The 27,609-nt window shown below is 41.3% G+C and overlaps 1 protein-coding gene across 1 annotated transcript in view; it reads right to left on the reverse strand.

Moving 5' to 3' along the window:
- BMP6 (bone morphogenetic protein 6) overlaps positions 1-27,609 on the reverse strand; it is a 146,443-nt gene that overhangs the window by 15,322 nt on the left and 103,512 nt on the right. The window contains exon 2 of the mRNA XM_007524254.3: positions 11,698-11,890. Within this exon, the coding sequence (XP_007524316.1) occupies positions 11,698-11,890 (193 nt within the window). The remainder of the gene's footprint in view (positions 1-11,697; positions 11,891-27,609) is intronic.

Below are 27,609 nucleotides of genomic sequence, written 5' to 3' on the forward strand. Positions count from 1 at the left end.
TTGAGCTCTGGTCGCTTGGCAAAGTAATGTGTACACTCAAGTGCACCACAACCTAGTCCACAGAATGCTTGTGCTCCTGGCTATGTGTATAATAACCCCACTAAGTAAAACAAAACAAAACAAAACAAAAATTGGGGGCTGGGTGGTGGTTCACAGTAGAGTGTGTGTGTGTGTGTGTGTATATATATATATATATATATATATATATATATATATATATATATATACTATCATGCATGAGGACCTGGGTTCAAGCCTTTAATTCCCACTATCAAGGAGGAAACTTGATGAAAGGCAATGAATGTTGTGTTGCAGATGTCTCTTCTCTCTTTCTCTTACCTCTAGAGAGAGAGAGAGAGGGAGGGAGAGGACCACCAGTAGTAGTGAACACCTGTAGGCACCAAGCCCCAGAATTCTGGTAGCAATAAATAAATTAGCAACAATTAAAACAAAATCTAAACCTGTTTGAAGCCATCTCAAAGCAATCCAACAGGCAATAAAGTCAAAATCTCAGTGCGGGGAAATACATCAAGTAAGCCCTGCATTTGCTTTGACCTCTTCATTTCTGGGTGTTAGTTAATTCGCAACATGAGTAATCTGTGCATTGCAGAAAAGCGTAACATCCTAGACCCTGGATTCTTACTATTGGCTGCATCATTGGAGCTTAAGGCAGGAGGGGCTTGAAGGACTAAGGCTCCCAAGGACAGGCCTGCACAGCAGTGACCTCATATGTATGTCATCACTGAAGTTTGGCTTCACATCCTCCAAGGATCCCAGCTCTTCAATTCCTGACTGCCACAAACTCCAACAATTTTGAGATATTAGCACAATATAAAGCTGTGTGTGCATGGAGTAAGAAGCTGAGAAAACAAGCTTACAAGCTGAGAAACCACAGAGAGGATAAAAAGCAAAGCAGCATTTTTGGCAGTCTCACAGTACTGAGGGAAGTTAAAAAGTATAGTTCAGAGCCCACCAAGGAAGAGGGGCTCTGATAAACATACTAGACTTTCAGCGGAGGGCCCCAAAGGACTAACCTCTAAGAGAAAGGGAAACCCAGAAACAAACAAGTCTGAACACACTCTGAAGTTCAGCCTCAAGTGGAGCAAAAGAACATAGGGATCTGCCTATATTTTGTCTGTATTCCAGAAGAAACTGAAACCCAGTCTGAAACCCAGACAACAATAGCAGGGTGTATACTCACTGCAGAATTTAGCATAAAAGCTCAGCCATGCTAGAAAATAGAAACAAAGTCAAGAGAACTAACGGATTTGTAGATGATTGCAGATAGTAGAGTTACTGAACATGATCTTTACATATACTCATATAAAAAGTGACTAATCACATGTGAGGCTTTTTCCATGGATGTTAAGGCGATTTCACTTCTGAAAAATCACTTAGTGTTGTATACTGCAGAAAAATCACAGTAATTTCCCCAAATTCAGAAAAAAATATTTGATAAAATTTCACAACATACTGAAATTTTAAGAAACACTTTTGGTGAGAGTCGGACAGTAGCACAGTGGGTTAAGTGCAGGTGGAGCAAAGTGCAAGGACTGTAAGAATCCCGGTTCGAGCCCCAGGATCCCCACCTGCAGGGGGGTTGCTTCACAAGTGGTGAAGCAGCTCTGCAGGTGTCTATCTTTCTCTCCCCCTCTGTATTCCCCTCCTCTCTCCATTTCTCTCTGTTCTATCCAACAACAATGACATCAGTAATAACTACAACAATAAAACAATAAGGACAACAAAAGGAAATAAATAAATATTTTAAAAAATAAAAAAAGAAACACTTCTGGCAAACTCAGAATAGAATTTCCTTAAACAAAGAATTTCTAGAAAGACATTTAAAACAGTCTAAGTAGTAAAACATGAAACCTGCATCCTTTTTAAACTAAAAATCATATAGGAATTTCAAGTTTGAGAACATAAATATGATAGAAATCTGAATGGAACTCAGTAGTCAAAGTGAGAAAAAAAATTAGAAAGATGATATTTTAAGATGACATAATTATGGGAGCTGGGTGGTGGTGCAGCAGGTTAAACACACATGGCGCAGAGCACAGGAACCAGCATAAGGATCTCAGTCCCAGGCCCCACCTCCCCACCTGCAGGGGGGGGTCACTTCACAGGTGGTGAAGCAGGTCTGCAGGTGTCTATCTTTCTCTCCACCTTTCTGTGTTCCTCTCCTCTCAATTTATCTCTGTCCTATCTAGAAGCAACAGCAGCTATAACAATAACAATAACAATAACAACCACAACAAGGGCAACAACAAGGGCAACGAAATGGGAAAAGTGGCCTCCAGGAGCAGTGGATTCATAGTGCTGTCACTGAGCCCAAGCAATAACCCTGGAAGCAAAAAAAAATGACATGTTTTTATAAAAATTATAAAATACTGCATGGGAAAGATATCAGAATATGTGAATGTGCAAGATTTCTGGATATAAGATTGATGTAAAAATTATATTTTATATGTGAACAAAAACAATCAGACACATTTTAAAAGTTAATATTGCCATTTACAGATAGTATAAAACTTTAATTCCTATAATAAATCTAATAAAATGTCAGACAAAAATATAAAATATTACTGAGAGAAATTTAAGAAATCAATAAATAATCCACCATATATTGTTAGATCCTAACTTGATCTCTAGATTTAATGCAATTTCAGTTGGAATCCCAGCAAGTTTCTTTTGTGGAAACAAAAATGTTGACTTTATAATTTCAGGGACTATGAAAGACTTAAGTAGCAACAAACATCTTTAAGAAAAAATTGTACAACTTAAATACCTGATCAAGTTACTTGAACTAAAATAATAGTGTTGGTGCAAAAAGAGAAAACTCAAACAATGGAACAAGGATAAAAGCTCTAGGAACAGACTCACGTATAGGATTATCTGATATAATGCACATACCGCTTATATGCATGGAAAATGAGACTAATTCCGGGTCAAGCAGCTTCTTCTATTCTCACACAACTAAGCAATATACTTGATTTCAGTAACTCATCAATGATCACTAATCTTGATTTCATCTTGCCGACTGAAACAAACACTTCTGTAGCTCCTGGACACTCCTGAGAGACTCAACCCTGTGGAGATCTGAGTCATCTGCATTCCCTTCCTAACTCACACCTGAGTTCCCTCTGTCTGTAAATGGTTCAGATGAGTGCATCAAACTAGAAATCCTGAGAAACTGGTGTTTTACTTCTCAACAGTTTTTCCCTCTTCTGAGAACTATATTTGATCTGTAAAATAGCTCAGAATCGGTGACTTTTGTCTAAAATTGGATTTTAGCTATAGTGCAATCTAGGATTATTTCTGCCCTGTCCCCCCACTCCCCACCCCCATCACCAACAACATGGCTAGTGTAAGAAATGTTTCTCTGCTTTCTCGTCCTATTCTCAACTGACACCATTTTCCCAGACAATACTTTTAGCCTACCTTCATGTAGCTGTCAGGCTGAGGCAAAAATTAATCAAGTCACGGGCCCCTTGGGATATGCCTAAAATAGACTTCCTAGCTTCTTCCAACATGAAGACCCTTAGAGTTCCATCTGCTCTATTCTTACCTTTAGGTTCCTGATTAGTAAACAATAATATATCCTGCTTTATACCTTATATCTTTATATATATTTCTAGTCACCAAATTGCAAGATGCTACCATGACCTCACCAATGTGTCTTGGAACCTCACTTCCCCAGAGCCCTATCCTATCAGGAAAAGACAAACAGGCTGGGGTTATGGATCAATGTGCCAATGTCCACATTCAGTGGACAATTACAGAAGCCAGACCTTCTACCTTCTGCTCCCAACAAAAACCTTTGGTCCATACTTCCAGATGGATAAAGAATAGGAAAACTTCCAATGGAAAGGATGCGATACAGAACTCTGGTGTTGGGAATTGTATGGAATTGTACCCCTCTTATCCTACAATCTTGTCAATCATCATTAAATCATTGCAAAAAAAAAAAAAGGTTCTCAGTTTGAGAAATAACCTTGAGACATCATTTGCCTATTCTCTTAATTCAGTAATGTATTTCTTTCTATCCTAAGGATTCTTAAGTTAGGATAAAATAATGAAATAAAATCTTAAATACAAATAAAATTTTGTTACAGGGTACTGAATTGCAACATTGTTAATACCAGAAGAAACTGAATTTTATACTTGATAATTCTCTTAAAATTTTTCATTACCTTTTTTTTCTTTATTGGATAGAAACAGCAGGTAGGAATCAGGGGCTTGAACCTGGGCCTTTGCATGTGTTGTAACACATGCACTCAACCAGATACGTCACCACCCAGCCCCTCTACTTGATAATTCTCACTTTCAATGCTTCTCTAAAGTGTATACTAAGAACTATCACTGCCCAGAAATGTAACTGTCAAAACATATATAGAGTAGAACCTGAAACTTCAAAATCAGCAGAAGCAAGTGTGGCTCGCTCATGTACCAACCAGGGCCATCATTAAGATATTAAATGTATCTATTAAAATTTCTGGCTGAGAAATAGTTCACTCAGTAGAACACACACCTTGCCATGTATGATGAGCAGGGTTCAAGTCCCTAGCTACTACATTGGAGCAACTGCATAGGGAAAGCACCAGAGCAGTGCTGTGGTCTTCCCCGCTCCCTATCCATCTAAAAACAGAAGTCTGCCTGAAGCACTGGCATCATGGAGGCACAAAGTCCAAGCAATAACCCTGGCATCAATAATAAAGAAAAATTTCTGGATGACTTTCAAGTAATGCTGTTTGACTTTGCAGTATACAAAATTCAATTAAGACTAATAAACATGCATCTTTGACCAAATAAGAAATGTAGATGAAAAACATATTCCTATAAAGGCCTCAGAATCACACTAGTAATCTAAAGATGCTACAGAAGTAAAGATCAGGAGAACATGACATGAAAAGCCAACATTCAGTCAACCTCCTGCTACCACACAGGGAGACATGAGAGGACAGAAGTTACTCAGATTGGGCTTCAGCTCTCAAGGATGAAGGCAACTAAGTGGGGAAGAAAATGTTACCAATGTCACTGCACATATGAGTAATACTGTGAATTGGTACACACATAATGAATATCTGAGTCTCTCATTCCTTCCACAACTTCCTTTAGAAAAGCCACTGGTAGATAGCATAATGGTTATACAAACAGACTCTCAAGCCTGAGGCTCTGTCAAGTCCCAGGTTCAATTCCCTGCACCACCATAAGCCAGAGCTGAGCAGTGCTTTGTTTAAAAAAAAAAAAAAAAAGAAAGAAAGAAAGAAAGAAAAGCCACTGATAGACTATGTCTGTATGATCAACGTATCGACAAAGGGTTGCAAGGTTTTCTTCAAGAAAACCTTGAAAGGCTAAGTACCAGGGTCTGATTCTCACAAATGCACATTCAGGATGACAGAGCTGTCCAACTCCACCCTGATGGAAGCCTCTAATTAGGACCTGGCAAAATCCATATTGTCAGGCTCAGTGTCTATAAGGTAACTAACAACCTTCCCTGCTCCTAAAATGGGGCCATGGTTCCATCCCCAGGAAGAAGTATATGAGAAAGTTTTTCCCCACGTCCCAGTGGAATAGTACGTAACTGCTAGGTCTTTTTTACCAGTGTCACCATGGCAGTACAATACAATGACTTATAAAATCAGCCAGTATCAGCAAGTGTGTCATAAAATATGACTTTCACACCACAGAGTACATAGGAAGAAAGAAAGAGAGAAAGAAAGAAAGAAAGAAAGAAAGAAAGAGGAAGAAAAGAAATGTACAGGGAGTTGGGTGCTGCTCAGGCTGGATTAAGTCAATGCTGGTTGGCTGACCCCTCTGCTCAATGAGCTACTCTAGATCTTTTCAGGACTTAGATTCTATCTCCAGGTTTATTTATTCTCAGGCTTTGACTCAGGTATCAAATGTTTCCCTGTTCTTTGTGAAAATGTCATTTATTCAAGTAGCCCCTTTTTGGAACTTACCTGGTCTAAAGATTACTTCCTAGTCAAAGCAATATGGCTCTGTAGAGTTTTCAGCAATGGCTTATCTGCCAGGAATTGTTGGTATGCTTCTAAAAACCCCTTCTGTTTCATTAGTTTAATCCCCCCTGCTTAACACTATTCTATTTACATAACCACTTCATTTTATTTACATAGCCTCTGTTAACAAGCACCACCTTCCCTCCAGGGCATTGGTGGTTTAGTGGCAGAATTCTCACCTGCTCCGCCCCCTCTCCTTGTCATACCCTGATTTTCACCAGTCACTTTTCTCTCCACCCTCTCTGCATCGCATCCTGTTCCCACCCTACTGGGCTAGTATATTTATAAGGACAAGATTGTAGTTTTTAGTTTAGTTTAGCTTAGCTCGGCTTAGATTGTGCTACGTCCTGCATGAATAAAGAGATACTGCATACAACCCAGCCATGAGTCCCTGGTCGTCTGTCTCCCGTCAATGAAGCTCAGCCCGACATATGGCACCCGAACAAGGGACTGACATAAACCCTGAAACAGAGACCGGCACCGACTTGGGACCTAACCCGCCCATCGCCCAGATAAGTAAACTTGGCTACCCATCCACCATGGGTTGCCTTTCTACTTATGAAGAGGTTTGCCAAAGCCTCTACTGTTTCATTATGAGACAGTTTCTCTGTCTCTGGAAGATTTTACTCTGGGCCACACTTCGGTTCCCTGACCGGGAACTTTGGTTTCTTATGACCGGGATCATAGAGTTTGGGAGATGCATGGAGATTTCTCCTTGGACTTTCTGGATTCCCTCTCTCATGTTTCCCGAGGAAAAGGACTACATTTTGCTCCAGGCCACAATTTGGTTCTTTATGACTGTGATCATAGACCTTGGGATATGCACGGAGATTTCCACTGGGACTCTCTGGACTTCTTCTCGCATGTTTCCCATGGAGAAGGACTACTCTAATTTGAGGAGCATTCTCCAGTACCATGGCAGTCCCCAAGAATGGAGACACATGGTTAGTTCTACTCTCCTGACTGGATTCTTTCTTCGATGGGAAGACACTTTTAAAAATGGGTGCCTGGAGAAATACAGCAGGAACAGTCAGAAGCACCCTAAATGGAATTTTGAAGAGCTTTTTGGACTAGGACACCCTCCGGGGACTCTTGATGCTACATGGTGAGATCTGTTTCGTAAGAGAGTGATTTGAATGACTGAATTTTTGTTTGACACTGACTTAAAAAAAAAATGCTGGACGCAGCCATGATTTCTAGAGACATCCAGAAAGAATCCAAAAAATTGTTTTTTCCTCCTTTGATTTCTTTTTTTATGTCTTGGCATAAATCTGAAATGTTTAATCCTGAAACGGTATGAGTTATGGGCGGGGCAGATAGTGCAATGATTATGTTAATTATTCTCATGCCTGAGGCTTCTACCATGATTCTTCTGTTTACCTTTCCACACTTTATTCAGTTTAAACTGTTTCAACAACTTTGAATTCATACTAGAAAGGACTTCCAATTATAATGGAGTTATCAATTATAGTAAACTTTTAATCTGCTACAAGTTTTGTTTGACAAGTAAGTGAATTTCAGCTGTCAAGTCTTCACATGAAAAAGCATCTACTCAAATGGAATTCCTGGAAATCCATTTGGATCCTGTTCTCTGACATCGCCCACAAGATGGAATGACAACACACCCCCGGAAACCAATGATGTGACCTGGCACGACCTGAAGAAACAGATTCACAGACTTCAAAGATCACTCTTTACAGAAAAGCAGAATTCTGGTGGCCAACATTCCCCATCGAGACAGATGTGCAGTGTTTCATCCCCTGGCATTTTCTTCCATGACCATCTACTTTGGACTGACACCTCCATCGGACTTACTGGTACACGCTGCTGTGTTTCTCAAAGACTAACTTCAGCCAGTTGCCTTGAGACTTTATAGACCATGTCCCCTTGCCTGCAGGCTCTGTCCCCAGAGGCGGAAAACTCCCCCTCCTTATTAGGTTATGCACACAGAGGCAGGAAATGCCCTTTGAGGCAAGAGATGCCCCCAGAGGCATGAAGCGCTCCCAGAGACAAGAAATGCCCCTTTGCCTGCTAGGCCTTGCCCTTTCAGGCAAGAAATGTTCCCCTTGGCATCACACTGGTTATTGCTGCTCTCCTATTTTGTTTTCCATGTCTTATGCCAGTTCTTTTGAAAATGCCTGTATGATATAGGTTTCTGTTCACCCCACAATCCTGATACTATGGCCATTAGTTAAAAAGGGGGAATTGTTGGTATGCTTCTAAAAACCCCTTCTGTTTCATTAGTTTAATCCCCCCTGCTTAACACTATTCTATTTACATAGCCACTTTATTTTATTTACATAGCCTCTGTTAACAAGCACCACCTTCCCTCCAGGGCATTGGTGGTTTAGTGGTAGAATTCTCACCTGCTCCGCCCCCTCTCCTTGTCATACCCTGATTTTCACCAGTCACTTTTCTCTCCACCCTCTCTGCATCGCATCCTGTTCCCACCCTACTGGGCTAGTATATTTATAAGGACAAGATTGTAGTTTTTAGTTTAGTTTAGCTTAGCTCGGCTTAGATTGTGCTACGTCCTGAATGAATAAAGAGATACTGCATACAACCCAGCCATGAGTCCCTGGTCGTCTGTTACCCGCCCGTGAAGCCAGCCCGTCGAAAACAACAAGGAATCTTTTCTGACCTGACTTTCCCTGAACCAGTCTTTCTAGCTGTCTTTTATATTAGAAATCCCACATATAACTTCTGTCTCAGCTGAGTGGATGAACCAACACAGAAAGACCTGTCTTTGTTTTTCTTTCTCAAAGAATCCAACTTTTGGAAACATAAACATTTGTTCAATTAAGTTAATTTGTCAAATGCTACAAATTCCACGTAAACACAGGTTAGATAAATAATGTGGTTTCGTGAGCCAGGAGACCTATTTCTAGCCAAGATACCCGAGACAGTACAGATGAGGAGATGAAGACTTTCCCGGGAGTCCTACACTTCAATCTGGAGGTCTTTGGATGAATGTGGGGAACAATGGGAAGCCTGGGCTCCCAGCCCAAGGATCAGAAAGTTTCACCTCCTGCCTAGGCCTTCAAAAGCAAAGTTCTCCCCCTTCTCCCAGGACTTGCCCTTCTTTGTGCAACAAATGTGAAACATACACAATTGCCAAGTCTGTTCCTCTGAGAGGCAGAGAAGTCACAGCTCTGCTTTGCTGGAGTCCTCAGAAATGAGGACTAGTTGGGTTTTGTTCTTCAAGCTCATTGTTGGCTTGAAGGATCATGACACCCTCACTGCAAAAGCTCATGTATGGCTGGAGTTCAGCATAACACTTCTAAACAGTTTGTTAGATCTCTTTAAAACACACACTTTTTTTTTTTTTTTTTTTTTAGAAATTCCATAGTTACAAGCTCTAAATCTAGTTTTCATAGTAAAACTTCCCCTACAGAATAGAAAAAATTTGTGCATTCTAAACAACTTCCTCAGCCCAAAAGCTACCTGTGGATTATTTCCACTAGAAAAAAAGTATATACAGTGAGATAAATAACTGATTGAAAATTAGCAATGACTGAATTTGGGATGGCTAGAGCTATTCCAGAGATTCACAGGATATCACTTCTCTAAAATGCTGAGAGCAGAAAATCTGTGAATGGATAACTTATTTTTTTAAAATGATCCTTAACAGTAGAGTTACTGAATATACAGCTGACCCTTGAACAACTGAGGGGTTTTGAGTAACAGTCCCTTCCCACTTGCAGTCAAAGAGACATGAGTAACATTGACTCCTCAAAACTTAACTAAATAGCAAGCTGTTGACTGCAAGTATTACAGATAACACAAACAGTTCACTGACAGAACTTTTGTATAGTACATGAATTATATACTCTATTCTTGAAACAAAGTAAACTGGAGGACAGTAAATGTTATTAAGAGCATCATAACGGAAGCAAAAGTACACTCATAAATAAGTGCACTGTATTTATTGAGACCCTAAGTTTATGTAATTTGTTTACAAGAAAATCCATGTCTCAGTGGATACTCACAGTTCCAAACCATGTTGCTCAAGGGTCAGCTGTACTTTTATTTAGGGATGAAAATCAGGCAACAGAAAACTCATTCATTCCGAAATTTTGGTTTGTTTTTGAAACACCAAAGTGACCATGGCATATGTATTACTGTAGCTATCTCTACTGAGCCTTCATATACAACCACCAATGTGTATGCTCAACACCATAGCATTTCCCAGCTTCTGGCCTCTGTTCTTCCTCCTCTATCCTTGGCCTTCATTACAGATGTGAATATGTATAAGGGCCAAATGTAGGCAGTGCTCTCAAAGCTAACAGTAAACCTTTTGAGGAACATAATGCATAAGCATCATCATATCATTATCATTATTATTAGCCTCCAGAGTTATCACTGGGGCTCAGTGCCAGCACTGTGAATTCACTGCTCCTGGTAGCTATGTGAAGCACATCAGCATTATTATTTTAGTGTGAGTACCTTTGAAAGACTGAGATGATACATATCCCAGGGCTCAGCAGAAACCAAAGTCATTTCTACATCTCCGGATTCTTGGAAAAGTCAATACATATCCCATATCAAAAGCAAGAATCTAGACCTGGTTTCTAAAACTAAGGCTGACAATTCCCACATAGACTCTGAACAACTGAGGGGGTTCTGTCTTCTCTGCATCCTCATAATTTTTCTCATGTCTACTGTGTGATCACCAGATTGTCATATCACGAGTGGTTTCTAGTTCTTCCAAATGAGGAGCTGTGTATCAAGTGTTCATAGCATTGCCAACTGATCTCTAAGTACTGAGTAGAAATCAAGGCCGTTGACTTGTTTTCTGTATACTCTAGGTTTGACCTGATGGTTCGCAGTCCTTCCAGTTCTCTGAAATTTACTCCTTGCAAGTGATTCCTTTTTGTCTTTTATCTTTGTCTTTATGGGTGGCTGTTAACTAATTACAGTACAGTTGTTGCTATATGGGTACAATTTCCCATCTCTCTGGGGTGTGCATGGGTGAAACACTCTCACCCCCAGCTTAGGTTCTTGTCCACCATTATGCACCAGGGTGCTAGGCAGTTCTTGATGCTAGGCAGCCCCACCAACATACTAGGGGTGGTTCTTTTGTAACATGACCTGGTCTCATTTTTGTCAAGAAGGATAAATACAGACATGTGAAGTCTGTTGTCCCCTTGTGTCTGCATTAAAAAAAAATGCATTCCAGGCACACACACACATTCACTCACTCAAACTTACACTTAGCTCCAAGATACATTCTATAACATATACAGTGTATTTAAGTATTGTTGGCACAAACACACAGCCTCTAGTCACTTGAACAGTATCTACTTGTAAACATTCTTATATGATTTTCATGTATGAATTTAGTCCAGCCATTCTTTCCCACTATCCAAAGTAGAGACTAAACAATAACAGGGACATTTTATCTCCAGGCCCAGGAAATCCTACTCACTGATCACCAAGGATACATCCACTAGCTTGCTTAGAGAAAGAAGACTATTTGGGATCTCTGACTTAAAGGCAAAAATTCTTCTTTACATCCCCACACAATCATTCAACCCACACTCCTTGCTACTTTCAGGTGCTAGCTTTAAACTCCAGCCACCTTCCACATACACCCTGGGGATATAGGAAGAGAGAGAGAGAGAAAAAAAAAGAGCCCCACCACCTTCCCCACCACAGGGGGTGCCTGACCTCATACCTGTGCTGATGCTCCTGCAAGACTTGATAAATGCTGATAAGAAAAGTTTGGTTTTTAAAACTGCCCACAACACAGTCCTTGTAGATTCGGAATTCTGCAGCCGTCACCGCCTCACCCTCAGGAATCTGGGATAGGTTGAACTTGAACTCTTTGTGGTGCCGCTGGCGAGGGGAGAGCTCCTTGTCGTACTCCACTACAAGATTAAACAAGAGAGAGTGACAACTGTTGTTACTGGACTAGGTCCCACTGGCCACCTCAAGCAAGTGTCCCCCTTTGAAGTCATAAGTGGATTACCCATTACTAACAGCTTGGCGGGGTGAGGGGAGGGGAGGCAGGTGGGAGGTCAGGGAGCAAAAGAACATAGGCTAGGCTATCAGACAGGCTGGGACCCAAATTCTCCATTTCATCTAAGGATTAAATCCAAGGCTTGATTGTATGTCAACTACTAAATACTTAGCTGAACTAAGTTGCACAAAAGCAGGCTATTTAAATTCTTGGCTTCAAGTTTCTTACTGCAGATAGAAAAAGCACCTTTGACTTTATAGGTGGTGGTGGGCAGGGATGAATGAAATAATGAGTAACCCCATTAACACCCCAGATCCCTGTCTTCCTGTTGCTTTGTCTGCTTCTTATACCTTATTTCCCCTTCATTCACACCATGAACCTGGCCCAGTACCACTGTCTCTGCATCTGTAGTGGTCCTGGTGGGAGAGGAGCACTGCACCTTACCTGGCCCCTGCATCTCAAAAGGTCTTTGCATCCTGCCTGTTGTTCAGAGGGCATCCAAGGTAGAAACTTTATAGAAGGTATTGCTGACTTCTGAAACCCCACTGCCTTCCTGCTACTGGGGGGTTGTTGATGGTTGAGCCCTGAGAGAAGTGTTTCCCCCACCTTCTATGATGTTGCCACAGATTCCAGGCCTGAGAACAGCCACACAAAAACCCAGGCCTCCTTGCTGATTGCTAATGGTGTTTTTTAGACTGAAAAAGGACTGACATATGGGCTATCTTCTCTATATGAAGACAGATTTGGTAACAGTACTATGACTGATCACTGCTCAGAGCCAGCTTTCAGATGTCAAGAGAAAGTTGAGGAAGAATGAGCAGTGGCCCCAAATGCTGAAGTTGCACCTGTTAAAAGGAACCCTAAAGTGCCCCACTTCCACTGTGACTCCTAACCCCCCCCCCCCCCCCCCAGAGTTTGGGACTGCTCTGTCCTGCTGCCCCTGGAGAGTTGTTTTCTAATGCTAACCACACAGAGCAAATTAATCCTTTGTGCAGAGTTTCCCAGGGCTTAAGGATTGAGGAAAACTTCTAATTATTTGCCACCTCTAACTGCCCATTTTCTCTCACATGAACTGTTCTCCACAGTCACCAGAGAAAAAGCTTTGGAGATTTTAGTTCTCACTCAATCTCTCTAATAACTCTTTGCAAGAACCTAAGCTCTGGCATATGCAGAAGCTAAACTGTCTGCAGATTGCAGCTTTACATGAAGAATTTCTGAAATGTTCATGTGAACATGCAATGAATTTTTTAGATTCAAGTTAACCTTTTTGGGGGTGGTGGTGGTAGTTAAGAAAGAACAGGCTTTGACTTGTGTAAGAGCTCGAATATAAGCTGAGAGAGAGAGAGAGAGAGAGAGAGAGAGAGAGAGACATGGTTCAGTCCCAACAGGAAAGCAGGTTTTCTAATTAGTGGCTAAGTATGAAAGCAACATTGTGGGGAAGTTCACCCAAGGACACCAAACATGATGGCAGATCACTTTTCCCTAAATCTGATCTGCCTTCTAAGTCTGATATGTTATCATTGGTACTTAAAAAGTAGATCAAATCTGATCTCCCAAAGAGACTTTTTTTAATGTTTCATTTTGTTTAAAATAATTTTTTATTATTGGAGATTTAACATTAGCTTACACACTATACAAATGCACGGATAAAGTTTCCCATTGTGTGTGTGTGTGTGTGTGTGTGTGTGTGTGTGTGTGTGTGTGTGTGTGTGTAATTTATTGTGTCTGCTACTTAATTTTTCCAAAAAGCCTTTCTTAGAAAAGGTCACGTAGGTTTTCAGAGCCTTCTGAATACATACATTATTAACATCAATATGTGACAAATATATCCGGCAATCACTGGGGGGCAGAGAAATATTATAGTAGAGCACAGAACTTGCATGCCCGAGGCCACACCTTCAACCTCAGGTACTGCATATGCCAGAGCTGAATGGTACTCTGGTCTCTTGTAAAGATAGATCTTTCGTGGGCTTGAGTGATGGTGTACCTGGTTGAGTACACGTTACAATGTGCAAGGACCTGGGTTCAAGCCCCACTCCCCATCTACAGGGAGGACACTTCACAAGTGGTGAAGCAGTGCTGCAGGTGTCTGTCTCTCTCACTCTCAATCACTTCCTACCCTTTTGATTTCTGGTGGTCTCTATCCAATAAAGATAACAAAAAATTTAAAAAATAATTTTTTTAGTAATTCAAAAGAAAACACATACATAATTTTTTTAAAGAAGCCTTTCAGGGGCCAGGCAGTGGCACACCAGGCTAAATGTACATAGTACGAAGCAGAAGGACCCACACAAGAATCCTAGTTCAAGTCCCTGGCTCCTCACCTGTGGTGAAGCAGGTCTGCAGGTGTCTATCTTTCTCTTTACCTCTCCCCTCTCAAATTCTGTCATATCCAATAAAATGGGGAAAATGGCCACCAGGAGCAGTGGGTTTGTAGTACAGGTGCTGAGCCCCAGTGATAACCCTGGAGGCAAAGAAGAAGCAGAAGGAGGAGGAGGAGGAGGAGGAGGAGGAGGAGGAGGAGGAGGAGGAGGAGGAAAGAAGAAGAAGGAGAAGGAGAAGGAGAAGGAGAAGGAGGAAAGGAGAAGGAGAAGGAGGAGGAGGAGAAAAGGAGGAAGGAGGAAGGAAGAAGGAAGAAGAAGAGAAGAGAGAAGAAGAAAAGAAGAAGAAGCCTTTCAATTTTTCAGTATAAACAAGGAATGGAAAAGAAAAAGAATGTGAAATAAGAAAGAAGACAATAATTTAATATGTTTCTGTTAGAAGAAGCAGAGAAAGAGACAGGAGTCTCATTTAGAAATGTGTTAGTCCTTTTTCTCCAGGGAAGACCCTGGGGAGCTTGGAGTACTGATGCTTGACAGTAGAAAAGGACCTAAGTCTGAGGTGAGAGTATCTTACAGACATCTGTCATGAGATGATAATTTTTACTCATTTGTCAATAACTGTACTACAAAATCATTAACCACCTACTCCAATACAATGATTTAAAAAAGGGTCCATACTCCCAGAGGGTTAAAGAATAGGAAAGCTATCAGGGGAGGGGATGGGATACGGAGGTCTGGTGGTGGGAATTGTGTGGAGTTGTACCCCTCTTATCCTATGGTTTTGTCAATGTTTACTTTTTATAAATAAAAAAAAGTAGCTAGTCTTTGTAGAAGAGCAAAACCTGTCCCCCCACTTATCCCTGAATTCCCACATCCTCAGTATCCCATTCCCTTGGGGTGACTTTTTAACCTTCATAGGATTGCAAGAACACAACAACGATTCTGGTGACTTCTGAGTCATCTGTTCCACAGATAATTTTTGAAACATTGGTCTGGGAAAAGACAGTCACACCACTTTCCACTACTGATACCTCCGTACTGTGAGAAAGACCATATCAAACAGACCACCATCTGGTGCCTGGAGAGACTTAGGACTCAGGTCCAGTGTCTTCTCTGAGGCTCCAGATATATACAGGAATATTTTAGGCATCTACCCAATGATACTTTGATGACGCTGAGCTATAGTCACCATCTGTTAGCAGCTGCCTGAGAGACCTTCAACTAGAACCAAAGGGATGAGTCTGACTCTTCTACTTGACTGAGAGAGAATACCACATTGACATTAGAAGTCCCTGGGCCTTTGGTGACTTGCTAGACAGTAATCGTCAACTAACTCAAGATAGGAGGAGGGTAGAGAGGATAATAGGTGCAAGAAGAGACAAGGGCATGCTGACCCTGCCCAGAAGAGAAAGTGCATGCAATTCTTCAAGATACGGATTTTGAAACGTTGCCAGGCAATATTTACAATGAAGGCAGTCCTGGCCAATGCTCACAGACAGATGTGAAGCAAGAAAGATAAGAGTCTAAAACCAAGGAAACAAAGAGTCATAGTTCAAAACCTTCATTGGATTTCATTGTCAATTAGAATTCATTGCCTTATATGTGCATCTTTTCTTTTCGCCCCCACCAAAACACCACACCATCTTAATGTGCTGGTACCTTCTTTTGTTTTTCCTTTATCCTTTCCAGAGGAGATACATGGTCTCCTTAGCCTAGTGGTATCTGGCTGCTACTCTTCCATGTACTTTAAATTCTTGTATATAATTCTCGGATCCTTCCTAATGCTTCATGGATATACCACTTTCCTCACTCTCTCAATAATCTCACAATCTCTGGTTCCTTCAGTTTGCCTAAATTCTTCTCTCCTCCAATCTTTGCTAACAATTATCTTTACACAGTACAATTTATTAATTGATACAAAGTTATCATTGATATGAATAATAATTGATATGAAATCTCCTTCACAATTTCTGTCTCTATTCATAGTATGTACATTTTCTTAAGAAAAGAAAGGAGCCTCCTTTAACTCTATAATTCCATATCTTCCAGGGGCATAAGAAATAAGTATCAGAGGGTCACTGTTGACAGTGTATGTGAGGGTCAGGATAGGTGAGCGGTTGAGTTTTTGATGAGGTTGTGTCTCCTTCTAAATCTGTGTTTGTGGTCTCCTTACAGGTCAGACTACTCGAGAAAGAGGGAAGGGAGGAAGTGAAAATGTTTGGCTTCTGAATCCAGCTCCAAGACCTCTCTAAAGCTCCCAGTCTTCGCTTTATAATAGTATACACAACTCAGTAGCTCACAATGTGGATAGGGCATCTACCTGCCAAACTAGCTAAGAATTCCAGCTCTGTTTTCTTACTTATGTGATGCTGAGCATGATAGTGGTCACAGTTTCAGCTATCAGTTCAATGGGAAGAATAACATTTCTGAATACTAATGAGACTATCTAAACGAGAGAGTCAGTGGCAGCGTGTGTCCTCAATAACTGAATTGTGATCAGCAGCTGTCATTTGAGAGGCTCATTCCTCTGAGCTTAGAAAATGTCCTTGCTGAGTAATTGAAACTTACTCAAGAGCCTTTCAATAGGTTGATCAACGAGTCCTCTCAATGAGCTTTTTAAAATTAGAGTGAATGTTTAGTGAAAAGGGCACCAAGTGAATCAGTGTGTTGAGTGTCCTCAGCCTGGGTGTTTGGCTACTGGATACAGTGTTGTGTTCTCCAAGGCAACAATTCTTAGAATTTTTTTTTTTTTTATTTCAAGGACCAACCAGTGAAAACATTTTGTTAGTGGTAATGACCTTGTCCAAGGACTCCTACATTTTGTTTTCCCTTTGTAAGAAAAGTGAAACCAATAAGACATCAGCCTCCAGGGCTGGGGGTGGTACATAGGGTTCAAGTTCCCAGTCCCCACTTGTGTGTGGGGGGAGGGGTGAACTTCACAAGTGGTGAAGCAGTACTGTAGGTGTTTCTCTCTTCTTTATTAATGAGAAAGATAGGAGGAGAGAGTGACAGAACAAGATATCACTCCAATGGCACATGTGCTGCCAGGTATTGAATTCAGGACCTCATATTTGAGAGAGTCCAATGCTTTATCCACTGAACCACCTCCTGGACCACTCTCTTTTCCCCTCTGTATCTCCCCCTTCACAATTTCTGTCTCTATTCATAATACATAAATTTTCTTAAGAAAAGAAAGCAGCCTCCTATTTCCTTTAACTCTAATTTCATATCTAATGGTCCTTATAATGAAACTAGAATAAGAAGGAGATAACTGAAGAACAAGGTCCCTGAGACTGAACAAAGGCTGATGTATAAAAAACAGTAATTTTGTCCAACACTGGACCATCTGAGATTACAGACCAGACCTTTGGCCAACATGTAGGAACTATAACCCTGAGGAAAACTTACTGGTTTAAGATTGAACATGTACACTCCGTGACATTCCAAATATAATTTATGCATATAAGTCATTTGTGAAGGTAACAAAGCTCAATAGTAATGCACCAAGGACTATAAGCACTTAACATATAAACTGGAAAATAGAGTCTGTGGTCTTCTCCCCAGATGCCACCCCATTTTTGCCCATAAGGTACTCAATTTCATGAAGTGTACAGCAGTCCCACTGACTTTGAAAAGCAATTTTACCACATGTGTTGTGCATCACCAAAAGCAAAGTGCTCAACTTAATTTTTTCCTTTCACAGACAGGATGGAAGGTGAAAGTCTCAAAATCAATATGGGACACACAGGTGGAGTTATAGCCATGGGGCAGGTATCCACACTCAAGTCTGAGGGGCAAGTAAAGTGTTCTAAGGACCATGGATGACTGGAACCCTTTCTGTTGCTCTGCTTCATGGTATAGACCTATTGAGAAAATGGGCATTTTTGTTTAACCATTGTTGGCAGTATGTGGAGAAAGTAGAACCTTCCACATCACTGGTGAGATTATAAAATGGTGTAGCCACATGTAAATGGCTTGGTGATTCCTCAAAAAGCTAGACGTAGAACATGACCCCAACAATTCCACTTCTGGGTGTATAACCAAAAGAACTGAAGACAGGTAGGTGAACAGATATTTGCACATTCATGTTCGTAGTAGCAGCACTCTCAGCAGTCAAAATATGGGCACCATCAGAGTCTGGCAATGGGTGAATAAACATGGTGCAAAAATACAGTGGGTCATTATCCATCCACAAGAAGGAAATTCTGAAGCCCACTACAAGATGAATAAACAGAGGATGATATGATGAATGAAAAAGGCAGTCACAAAAAGGCAAGTATTGTCCTTGATATGAGATCTTCAAAAGGAGTCAAATTCTTAGAGACAGGAAGTAGATGGTACATGTCAGGGACTGGGAGAAGAGGTGGAGAATTAATGTTCAAAGGGGACAATCTTAGTTTGGGAAGATAAAAACATTGTGGATGAATGGTAGCAGTGGTAGTACAGAAATTTTATTGAACTATATATTTAAAGATCACTGATGTGGTCAATTGTACATCAATACATATTTACAACACCCAGCTAAAAAGTGAACTTTTTTTTTTTACACAATCACAATTCATGAATGTGCCTAAGTAAAAATAAGTCTCTAACACCAAAGCCTCATTAACATTTCCTCAAATATCTCAGACACTTATCTTTCAACATTTGGTTTACTGGTGTTTTAGGGTCATCACATTATACTTGGTTTTCTGTCTTTTAAGTGTCTTCTAAAGTGTTAAGCCAGGAATAGGAAGAACACCATTAACCCTGCCATGAGCTTATATAAAAGTAAAATCTACAGCTGGCTACATTCTTCATTGTGATGCATTTAAACTATTTCCTTTAAAATCAGGAAGTTTGGAAGGATACTCTTTATCAGTGTCTTATATGGAAGTTCAGCACTGCTAAGATAAAGTAGCAGACATAGTACTAAATCCTAGGACCTAATAAAAAAGCTTAGCAAATTTACTCCTTTTGGGGGGTTAAATAATAAATATTCGTTTCTCCCACTCTTGGGAGATTGGGCAGTTTGAGATTAAGGAGTCTGGAAAGGGCCTGCTGTGTATGTTCACATGATCAAGCAAGAACATTGTCAGTGGCACCAGTCCCATTCGTGAGGGATCCAACCCTCATAACCAAATTACCACTCCACCAGACTCCACTTCCAAAGAGTGCCACATTTGGGATTAGTACTTGAACATGAGTTTCAGGGAGAAAAGCTTTCAGTCTATAGCTACTGAAATGGACAGCTTGCCATATAGTCCTGCTGAGGCAACCCCAAGTAGGACTCAAGATTTGATAAACCTGTGAGCTATCTTTATAGCAACATCAAATACTAATTTTCCAGTTGATAATTTTGTATGGTCCATAAGTTTATAAACATCCAAAGAGCTACTGACAGAAGAAAAAAAAACAAAACTACAGCCCCTGAATAGTAATTTTGGAATTTGAATATTAAAGACTGTGGGAACAGGACTTTCGTTATGGTCAAGGATGAATTTTGAAACAGACACCCCCCCCTTTAGAAGCTTCAACTTTCTTTTAATCATTTGATTGAGGGAAATGGTTATTTACAAGAATCGTTGTCACAAATGTAGCTTCACATCACCCTGTGGAAGGTGTCAACACATCACAACCACTCCCTCTTGTATTTTCCTCAATTCAAGCTGCTACAATGAAAACACCACAGATAAAGACAGGAGAACTTGAACAGTAGTTTTTCACAGTTCAAGAGACTAGAAACCAGGGTGAAGAGGGGATCTAGTTTTGGGGAGGACCTTGTTCCTGGTTATGGCCTCACTGGGTAAGCTTGGTCCTCTTCCTCTTCTCAGGACACTAGTCCCATCACAAGCTCTCACCTTCATGACCTGAGTTAGAGGACTCGACCTCCTATTTATTACCCTCAGCTAGGGTGGAATGGGGGCTGGAGGGGGCTTTTAATTCCACCCCAAATGAAAACAATTCTGGATCATATGACTTTTACAAGTAGGTGTACCAGATTTTGAAGGAAGAGATCATTTCTTGAAAAGAAACAAAAGGGAACCAAATATTTTCCACCTTAAACCAAGAATGAGAACAACTTGAAACCAAACCACACTGAATGAGGTAAGCAGCCCCATCTCTACCCCAACCCCAGGGCCACTCAACACAAATGCAGAGATTCCAAACTGTTCTAGGGCTTAAACCTAGTTTCACACACTACAAAGGCCTGTGCTCTACTGGGTGAGCTATCTTCTGTTCCCTCTAACTCATTTTTCAACCACTAGAAACTAATAGGCTTTACACTCTGGGGTTAAATAAGAGTTTCTAAATATTTATATCTGTTTTTTTTTTTCTAAGAGACTTTGCAATATCAAGGGAAATCTATGTTCCTGACTGTCTTGCTCCAAATAAATTTTATTCAAAAAATTTACTCTTAATTTTAAATATAAACCTATAAGCAGTTGTAAGATAGAATGGATAAAAAAATAGAAAGGTTCTATGTAGCATCTGATATAATTGAAGAATAGTAAAACCAGGAGACGGGCAGTAGAATAATAGCTAATTAGACTACAGGCTATACTATAGAAACCTTGATTTCACTAGTTTTCACATGGTTTTAAAAATATAATCAGAACTTGTGTGTGTGTTTGTGTGTGTGTGTGTGTGTGTGTGTGTGTGTGAATGCCATTTCCATCATGAGTTCTCATTATTACCCCACAATTCAGATGTTGAACTGTTCTGCCACACAATGGAAACTCTACAGATTATTTTACTAGAGGATGTTTTAGATTAAACTCAGCACAGATATAAGAAGGCAAGTTAGAACCAACATCAGGGCTGTCATATTCTTGTTTAAAGAAAGAGTTGACCAAGTAATTCTTCATATTAAAAACTGATTTTTAGAACCCTTTTCAAATGTACATGTCATACGAGGTTGCACATCTAAGAACAGAAACCACTTGGAGACCACCCTCTGGCACTTGCGTGAGAATCCACTTTGCACTCCAATCAGTAGACATGTGTCACTAGAAAGACAAAATGATGGCAGTCTTGAGAGAGTTCTATGAATAACCAACACCCACATAATTTGGTCACTTGTAAGAACAGTTAAAAAGAAGCAATCAGGGTTCAGGGGTGGGTGGGTGTGGGGTAGCATAATGGTTATGCAAAAAGACTTCCATGCTTGAGGCACCCAAGGTTTCAGGTTAACTCCCCAGCACCATCCTATGAAGCAATCAGTCCATGGTTAGTATTAACATAACTACATGCTTTTTTCCACTATTAAGAAATTGCTTAATATCTTTAATCAAATCACATGGGAAAGTCTAAAGAGAAGAACTCTTTTCCTCCTGCAATCTCAACTGCCCAGCAATGATAAGTCTGTCCTTGCTGTGACACAGGGAAGTTACATTTGTGCTGCTTCTGGTAAGATGAACCATCTCTGTAGAGGGCCTTGTTCCACTAGTTATCTGTATCATGCAATAGCCCTTGCTATTAATAGCATATTTAATAGCATCTTCATTACACATCTGACTAGAGCCTCTTTGCATATATTCTAATCAGATTACATTGTACTCATGGGTGTATGAGTCCTTTTTTTCCCCCTTTTCTTTTTCTTTTTTTTTTTTAATATCACCAGGGTTATCGCTGGGGCTTGGTGCTGGCACTTTGAATACACCAGTCCTAGTGGTCATTTTCTACCCCTTCCTATTTTATTTGATAGAAATAAAGAGAAATTGAGGGGGGAGCAGGGAAATTGAGAAGAAAAAAAAAAGATACTTGCAGACCTGCTTTATCACTCACGAAGCATCGTCCCCTGCACATGGGGAGCAAGGGCTCAAACCTAGGTCCTTGGCGTATGGTAATGTGTGTGTTCAACCAAGTGTGCCACCCCCTCCCCACAGTCCTTACCTTTTGCTACTTTTTAAAAATCTCTAGCCTTTAGCTCATGGATGATTTCTCCTTTAATCTCCTTGTATTCTCCCCTCAAAAATGACAATTAGATGTATATTAGATGATCTCATTCTCACTTCCACCTTTCAAATATATATATAATTTATTTATTTTTACTAGAGCACTGCTCAGCTCTAGCTTATGGTGGTGTTGGGGATTGAACTTGGGACTTTGGAATATCAAGCATGCTATTTACCCTGTTCACCTCTCAACTATTTTTACATCACTTTATGGGGGGGTAATGATTTACAAGACTATTGTCATACATGTACATGTACACACATGTACCCCCCATGGTGTGATAGGTGTCTGCAACCCACACCCCCAACCAACTGACATCTTGCTTCAAATGCCAAGTCCTCAACCCACTTCTGACCCTCTCCTTTGGCACTGCTGCAATAGACTACAGCTGGTCTAAGTTTCATGCTGGGTTTTCTTTTTTGTTTAAGTTCCTCCTATGATTGAGGTCATTTAGTATTTGAAGGAATCACTTGACATGATTCCTTCAAGGCTCATATGTGTCACTCTCTCCACAGCACTGCGGCTTGTCCCTAAACCCCAAATTTGAACTTATGACTGGCCTGCTAAAACCTTCACTCTATTGTCCTGATGTGCTACTACCCAGCCTCTTTCCTTCTTTAGCTCTATTTCTCTATCTGAAATCAACTGGAAAAATTACTAGGAAGGATGGGATAATGGGAGCATGAGGGCCTGGTACTGCTATATGTATTTCTACATCTGTATCAATCTATACCCCACTCCACATGCAGGATGAAGATTTCCATATCCCCCCCTTTTTTTTTTCTTAGAGACAGAGGAAGAAAGGGATAGGAAAGAGATAAAAAGAAAAAGCAGGGGTGGGGTGGGAGGGAGAGACCATACCACCAAAGCTTCCTTCAATGCAGTGGAAGCTGGGCTTGAACCTGGGTTTTTCACATAGTAAAGTAACACACTATCCAAGTGAGCTATTTTGCTGGCCTCAGCTCCACACATTGAAACATGCCTTGGTATGCTGATGTGATTTTAACTCGAAATTATTTAATGTCACACAAAAGTTCTCATGTCCTCCTATCAGTATTAATGTTTGGGTGAAAAACAAACTGAAACTCTTCAGGCCAGGGAGGCGGCCCAGGGTTAAAGCGTCTACCTTGCAATACTGAGACCCTGAGTTCCACCTCCAGTACTACATGAGCTACCGAGACCAAATAATGCAGAAATCCACAGGTAGTTGAGCAGTGTACCTTGGTTAAGTCTAGATTTGCAATACTCCCACCCTCGACACACACAGAGACATACACTCTTATCCAAACAATTAACAGGAAGGTGGCCAAGCAACAGCACACGTTTCACACCTTCAGTTTCATTTCCAGCACTGCATAAAAAAAAAACAACAACTTTCATTTAGTCTGAGATGTTCCTCTTTATCTGCTCACACCATTACTTGTGAAAGCAGGGGCCAAGCCATCCATCTTTCCCCCCTCCATGTCACCACCAGGCAGCATCCAGACCTGCTCTAAGCTTCTTTTTCAGCCCCTGATGGGCAAAAGTAACTGGAAGGGAGCACAGGTGAATGACTCCAGTCTTTATCAAAACGTCCTCGTTGTTGACTATGTGATTGTAAGTCCCACATTTAACTACGCACTCATTGACAGATATTTGGACTGTTACTATCTCTGTGAAATGTGCTTCTGTAAGCACATATGCACACATGGTTGAGTGCTATGTGCAATGCTTCTGTTCTGTTTTCTTTTGCCCTTCTCCTCTATCTCCTCTACTCTGTCTTCCCAGGGTTGGTGCTGATGAAGCTGAGGTCTGTCACCCACTAGAGCTCACTCATAGCCTGTTGCAAATTCCATGCTATGCACCCCCAGTTAAGCAGGATGTCTAAGCAGAGAGCCCCTGCAAAAACCTGGGGCTCCCTTTGCTGAATTTGCACAAAAAGAATCCTAGTCCAGAAGAGCTATATCTGAGGACCAGGAGAGAGGGAGACACACTGCAGACAACAGGCTAGGAAAGGAATGGACACCTCAGAGGGTTCATGTTGCAAGAAAAGAGACAAAAACTAAAGACTAGGACCTGATGGCAGGCAGCTTCTGCCAGAAGAAACCTAGAAAGTTGAAAATGTTTATCACAGAAAGATAAGCAACTACATATGTGATATCAGCAGGCCTGTAAATCACTGTTTCCCAACAAAGTGTAATTTAAAAAGAATAGAGACCTTAATCATATGAATAGGTCCAACAGGTGAGGACCTATGGTCATGTGCACAAATGTTTCTCTGGAGTGAGTCGAGACATATGGCCTTAAATTCTTTCTTCCTCCTTTCTTCCCTCCCTCCCTTCCTGTCATGCCACCAGGGTTATCACTGGGCTTGTTTGCAAGATGACTCTACTGCTCCAAAAAGACTCTCTCTGATAGAGAAATTGAGAGGGATGGGAGTGTTGGGCATTAAACCAGCTCCTCCCTGCTCCATGCTACATTGCTGATGCTGTGGTCTATTTACATAATCATTGTTTTGCCTGAGACCCGCCCTGCCTGCAGGGTATTGGTTAATCCCACTGGTTAGAACCTTCGCAACAGCTGCTATGGAAGCTTTCTACCTTTGCACTCTTTTCTCCACCCTCTCTCCTAGCCATTTCCTTTTCCCACTTGCCACTTTCAGTTAAAGATATATATATAAAAGCATTGTCTCTGATCAATAAAGGCATTCCATTGCCTTTATTGCATTGCATGAGTTCCTGGTCTCTCTCCAGCGTCACTGAGTAAGCAGCAGCCCAGGTTGGCTCGATTGAGTTCTCACCAACCCAGAGAGCACGTGCCCAGGAAGAAACACCCACAACGCTAGCCAGGCATGGGAGGATATTGAGAGGGAAAGAGAAAGAAACACCTGCAGCACTTCTTTACCACTTATGAAGCTCCCCTACCTTGAGGTGGGAACCAGGGCCTTGAACCTGGGTCCTTATGCATAGTAACATGTGTGCTCTACCAGGTGCACCACTGCCTGGCCCCAATGGCCCCAATTTCTTGTAGACTACAGTGTTGTTAAAAGAACAACAACAAAATCTAATCATTGTCACTATGGCATCCTATATTAGAATGTGAAAGGAATGCCCTTTTTTTCTAGATAAGCTTAAGTATGTGGGGTGGCAACATGTTTTCAAACAAGACCCTGTGCACTAAAGTGCTTTGCAAATCCAACAGCATCTTGTGCACTGGAGTCACCTATCAAGTTCACTGCTATCCTGGTTTGATTCCTCTCCTCCCTTACCTGCCAATAAGCTCGACTGCTGCCATCAAAAATGTCTGCAGAGTAAGTGTGAAGGGCAAAGAGCATGACAAATGCACCAAATGGAAGCTCAGCCCTTAAATAATCAGGGACTGAATGACATCGGGTAACAGTGTTTCTTCTTGGGTGGCAGCTGAAGTAGACAGTAAATCCTGCCTTTCTCCACAGTGGACTTTTGGCCCCGACAGTGGTTGAATGGTTCTGTAAAACAGTCAAGTAGGAAAGTTAAAGGAACTGCCTGCCTGCTCCTCGCCTTGGTTCCCAGGGTGACCAAGCTTTCCTATTCCTATCAGGTTACACTGAGTCCCATGGGCTGTTGTTATTCCCGGCACAGCGCCTGGCATGCCAAATGCTAGACAGCATGTGGGAGGCCTTTCTCATGATCCTAGCCAACCTCTCCTTGGCTGTTCCCCTTAGGCACCCATGCTATCTCCCAGCACCTCAGTGATACTCTCAGGAAAAGAAAACCCAGGTGTGCCACTTAGTGCTGCAACTGGAAGGCATGCTCCATGAGGCAGGGGATTTGTTAAATGTCCCGAGCACCCCCAAACAGCACACCTGCCCCTCACAGCAAGCAGTAAGTGAAAAGTAGTTTTCAGGTGAGGGCATCTCTACCCAGAGCCTGTGAAATTCCTGTGTGCAGGAGACCCAGGAACTGCTCCTGATCAAACTAAGACCCACAGCTCCCTACCAAGATGTAGTCAACAGCGGACATGTGGGTTGGGAAATCATTCCCCCAGGGTGCAAAGCAGAGAGTGGAAAACCCAGTGTGGCGACAAGGCGGTTGGTGTCTACTGCTCTGCATGGGAAGTGGCTGCACAACCCAGCAAAGGGCCATTCTTTTCCTTTAATAGACAAAACTTGGATCCTCACAGCCTTGTGAAAACACAACTAAATGCTTCTCCCAAGACTGTTCTTGGAGGAGAGTGTTTCTTTCCCAAGGCAACAGGCAGTGCTTCCCTGGTGAAAACAATACATACATACACACACACACACACACACACACACACACACACACACACACACACCCTGACAGGAAACATTTGAACATAGATATGAACAGACATCCCAGAAAACATCTACAAGAGAGGCTTAAAAGGATGGACAATACCACGGTGGTGTTCTTTCTATCACCCCCATCTTAAAAATAAATTACCAGGGAGTCAGGCAGTAGTGCAGCGAGTGAAACGCATGTGGCATGAAGTGCAAGGACCGGCATAAGGATTCCAGTTTGAGTCTCTGGCTCCCCACCTGCAAAGGAGCCGCTTCACAGGCGGTGAAGCAGGTCTGCAGGTGTCTTTCTTTCTCTCCCCCTGTCTTCCCCTCCTCTTTCCATTTCTCTCTGTCCTATCTAACAATGACAACATCAATAACAACAACAATAATAACTACAACAATTAAAAAAAAAACCAAGGGCAACAAAAGGGAAACTAAAATAAATAAATAAATTACCCAACTTCTGGGTTAGGTGAATGATTTAGGGAAATTAAGTAAATAACTCTTTTTTTTCTTTGGGAAAGAGTGAAGAGGACAGAAGACAAGAGGATAAAAGGACAAAGGGAGAATGAGAGGAGGGCAGGGGAGATAGTATAAGGGTTATACAAAGAGACTCATGTCTGAGGCTCTGAAGTTCCAGGTTCAGTCCCCACACTTAAAACATTGATATTTTACTTTACCAAAGCACTACTCAGCTTTGGCTTATAGTGGTAGGGGGAATCTTTTTTTTTTTTAAATTTAATAAGAGAAGTTGAGAGTGGAAGGAAAGAGAGGGAAAAATAAAGAGACACACCTGCAAATCTGCTTTACCTCTCATGAAGCTTCCCCTTGGCAGATGGGAATCTGGGGCTTCAAATAAATTTTCCTAAATACATTATCAGATTGAATCCCTCCAGGTGCATTTGAGGGCTTTTACTTCTAAGTGATGGCTACCACGAGAAGTACAAAATCAGGGAAACAGGCTTGAACTGTGAGATTTGCGGTATGCGCCTATTTGTAGCACTCATTTGGTTCTGATTAACTAATTAACAAATGCAGCAGGAAAAATATATTTGGATTAAGTTGGAAACTCAGGCCATCCTGGCTTCCCAGCTCCAGTTTCTCTTC

The sequence above is a fragment of the Erinaceus europaeus genome, chromosome 4 (assembly GCF_950295315.1).
Source record: "Erinaceus europaeus chromosome 4, mEriEur2.1, whole genome shotgun sequence".
Classification (NCBI taxonomy): domain Eukaryota; kingdom Metazoa; phylum Chordata; class Mammalia; order Eulipotyphla; family Erinaceidae; genus Erinaceus; species Erinaceus europaeus.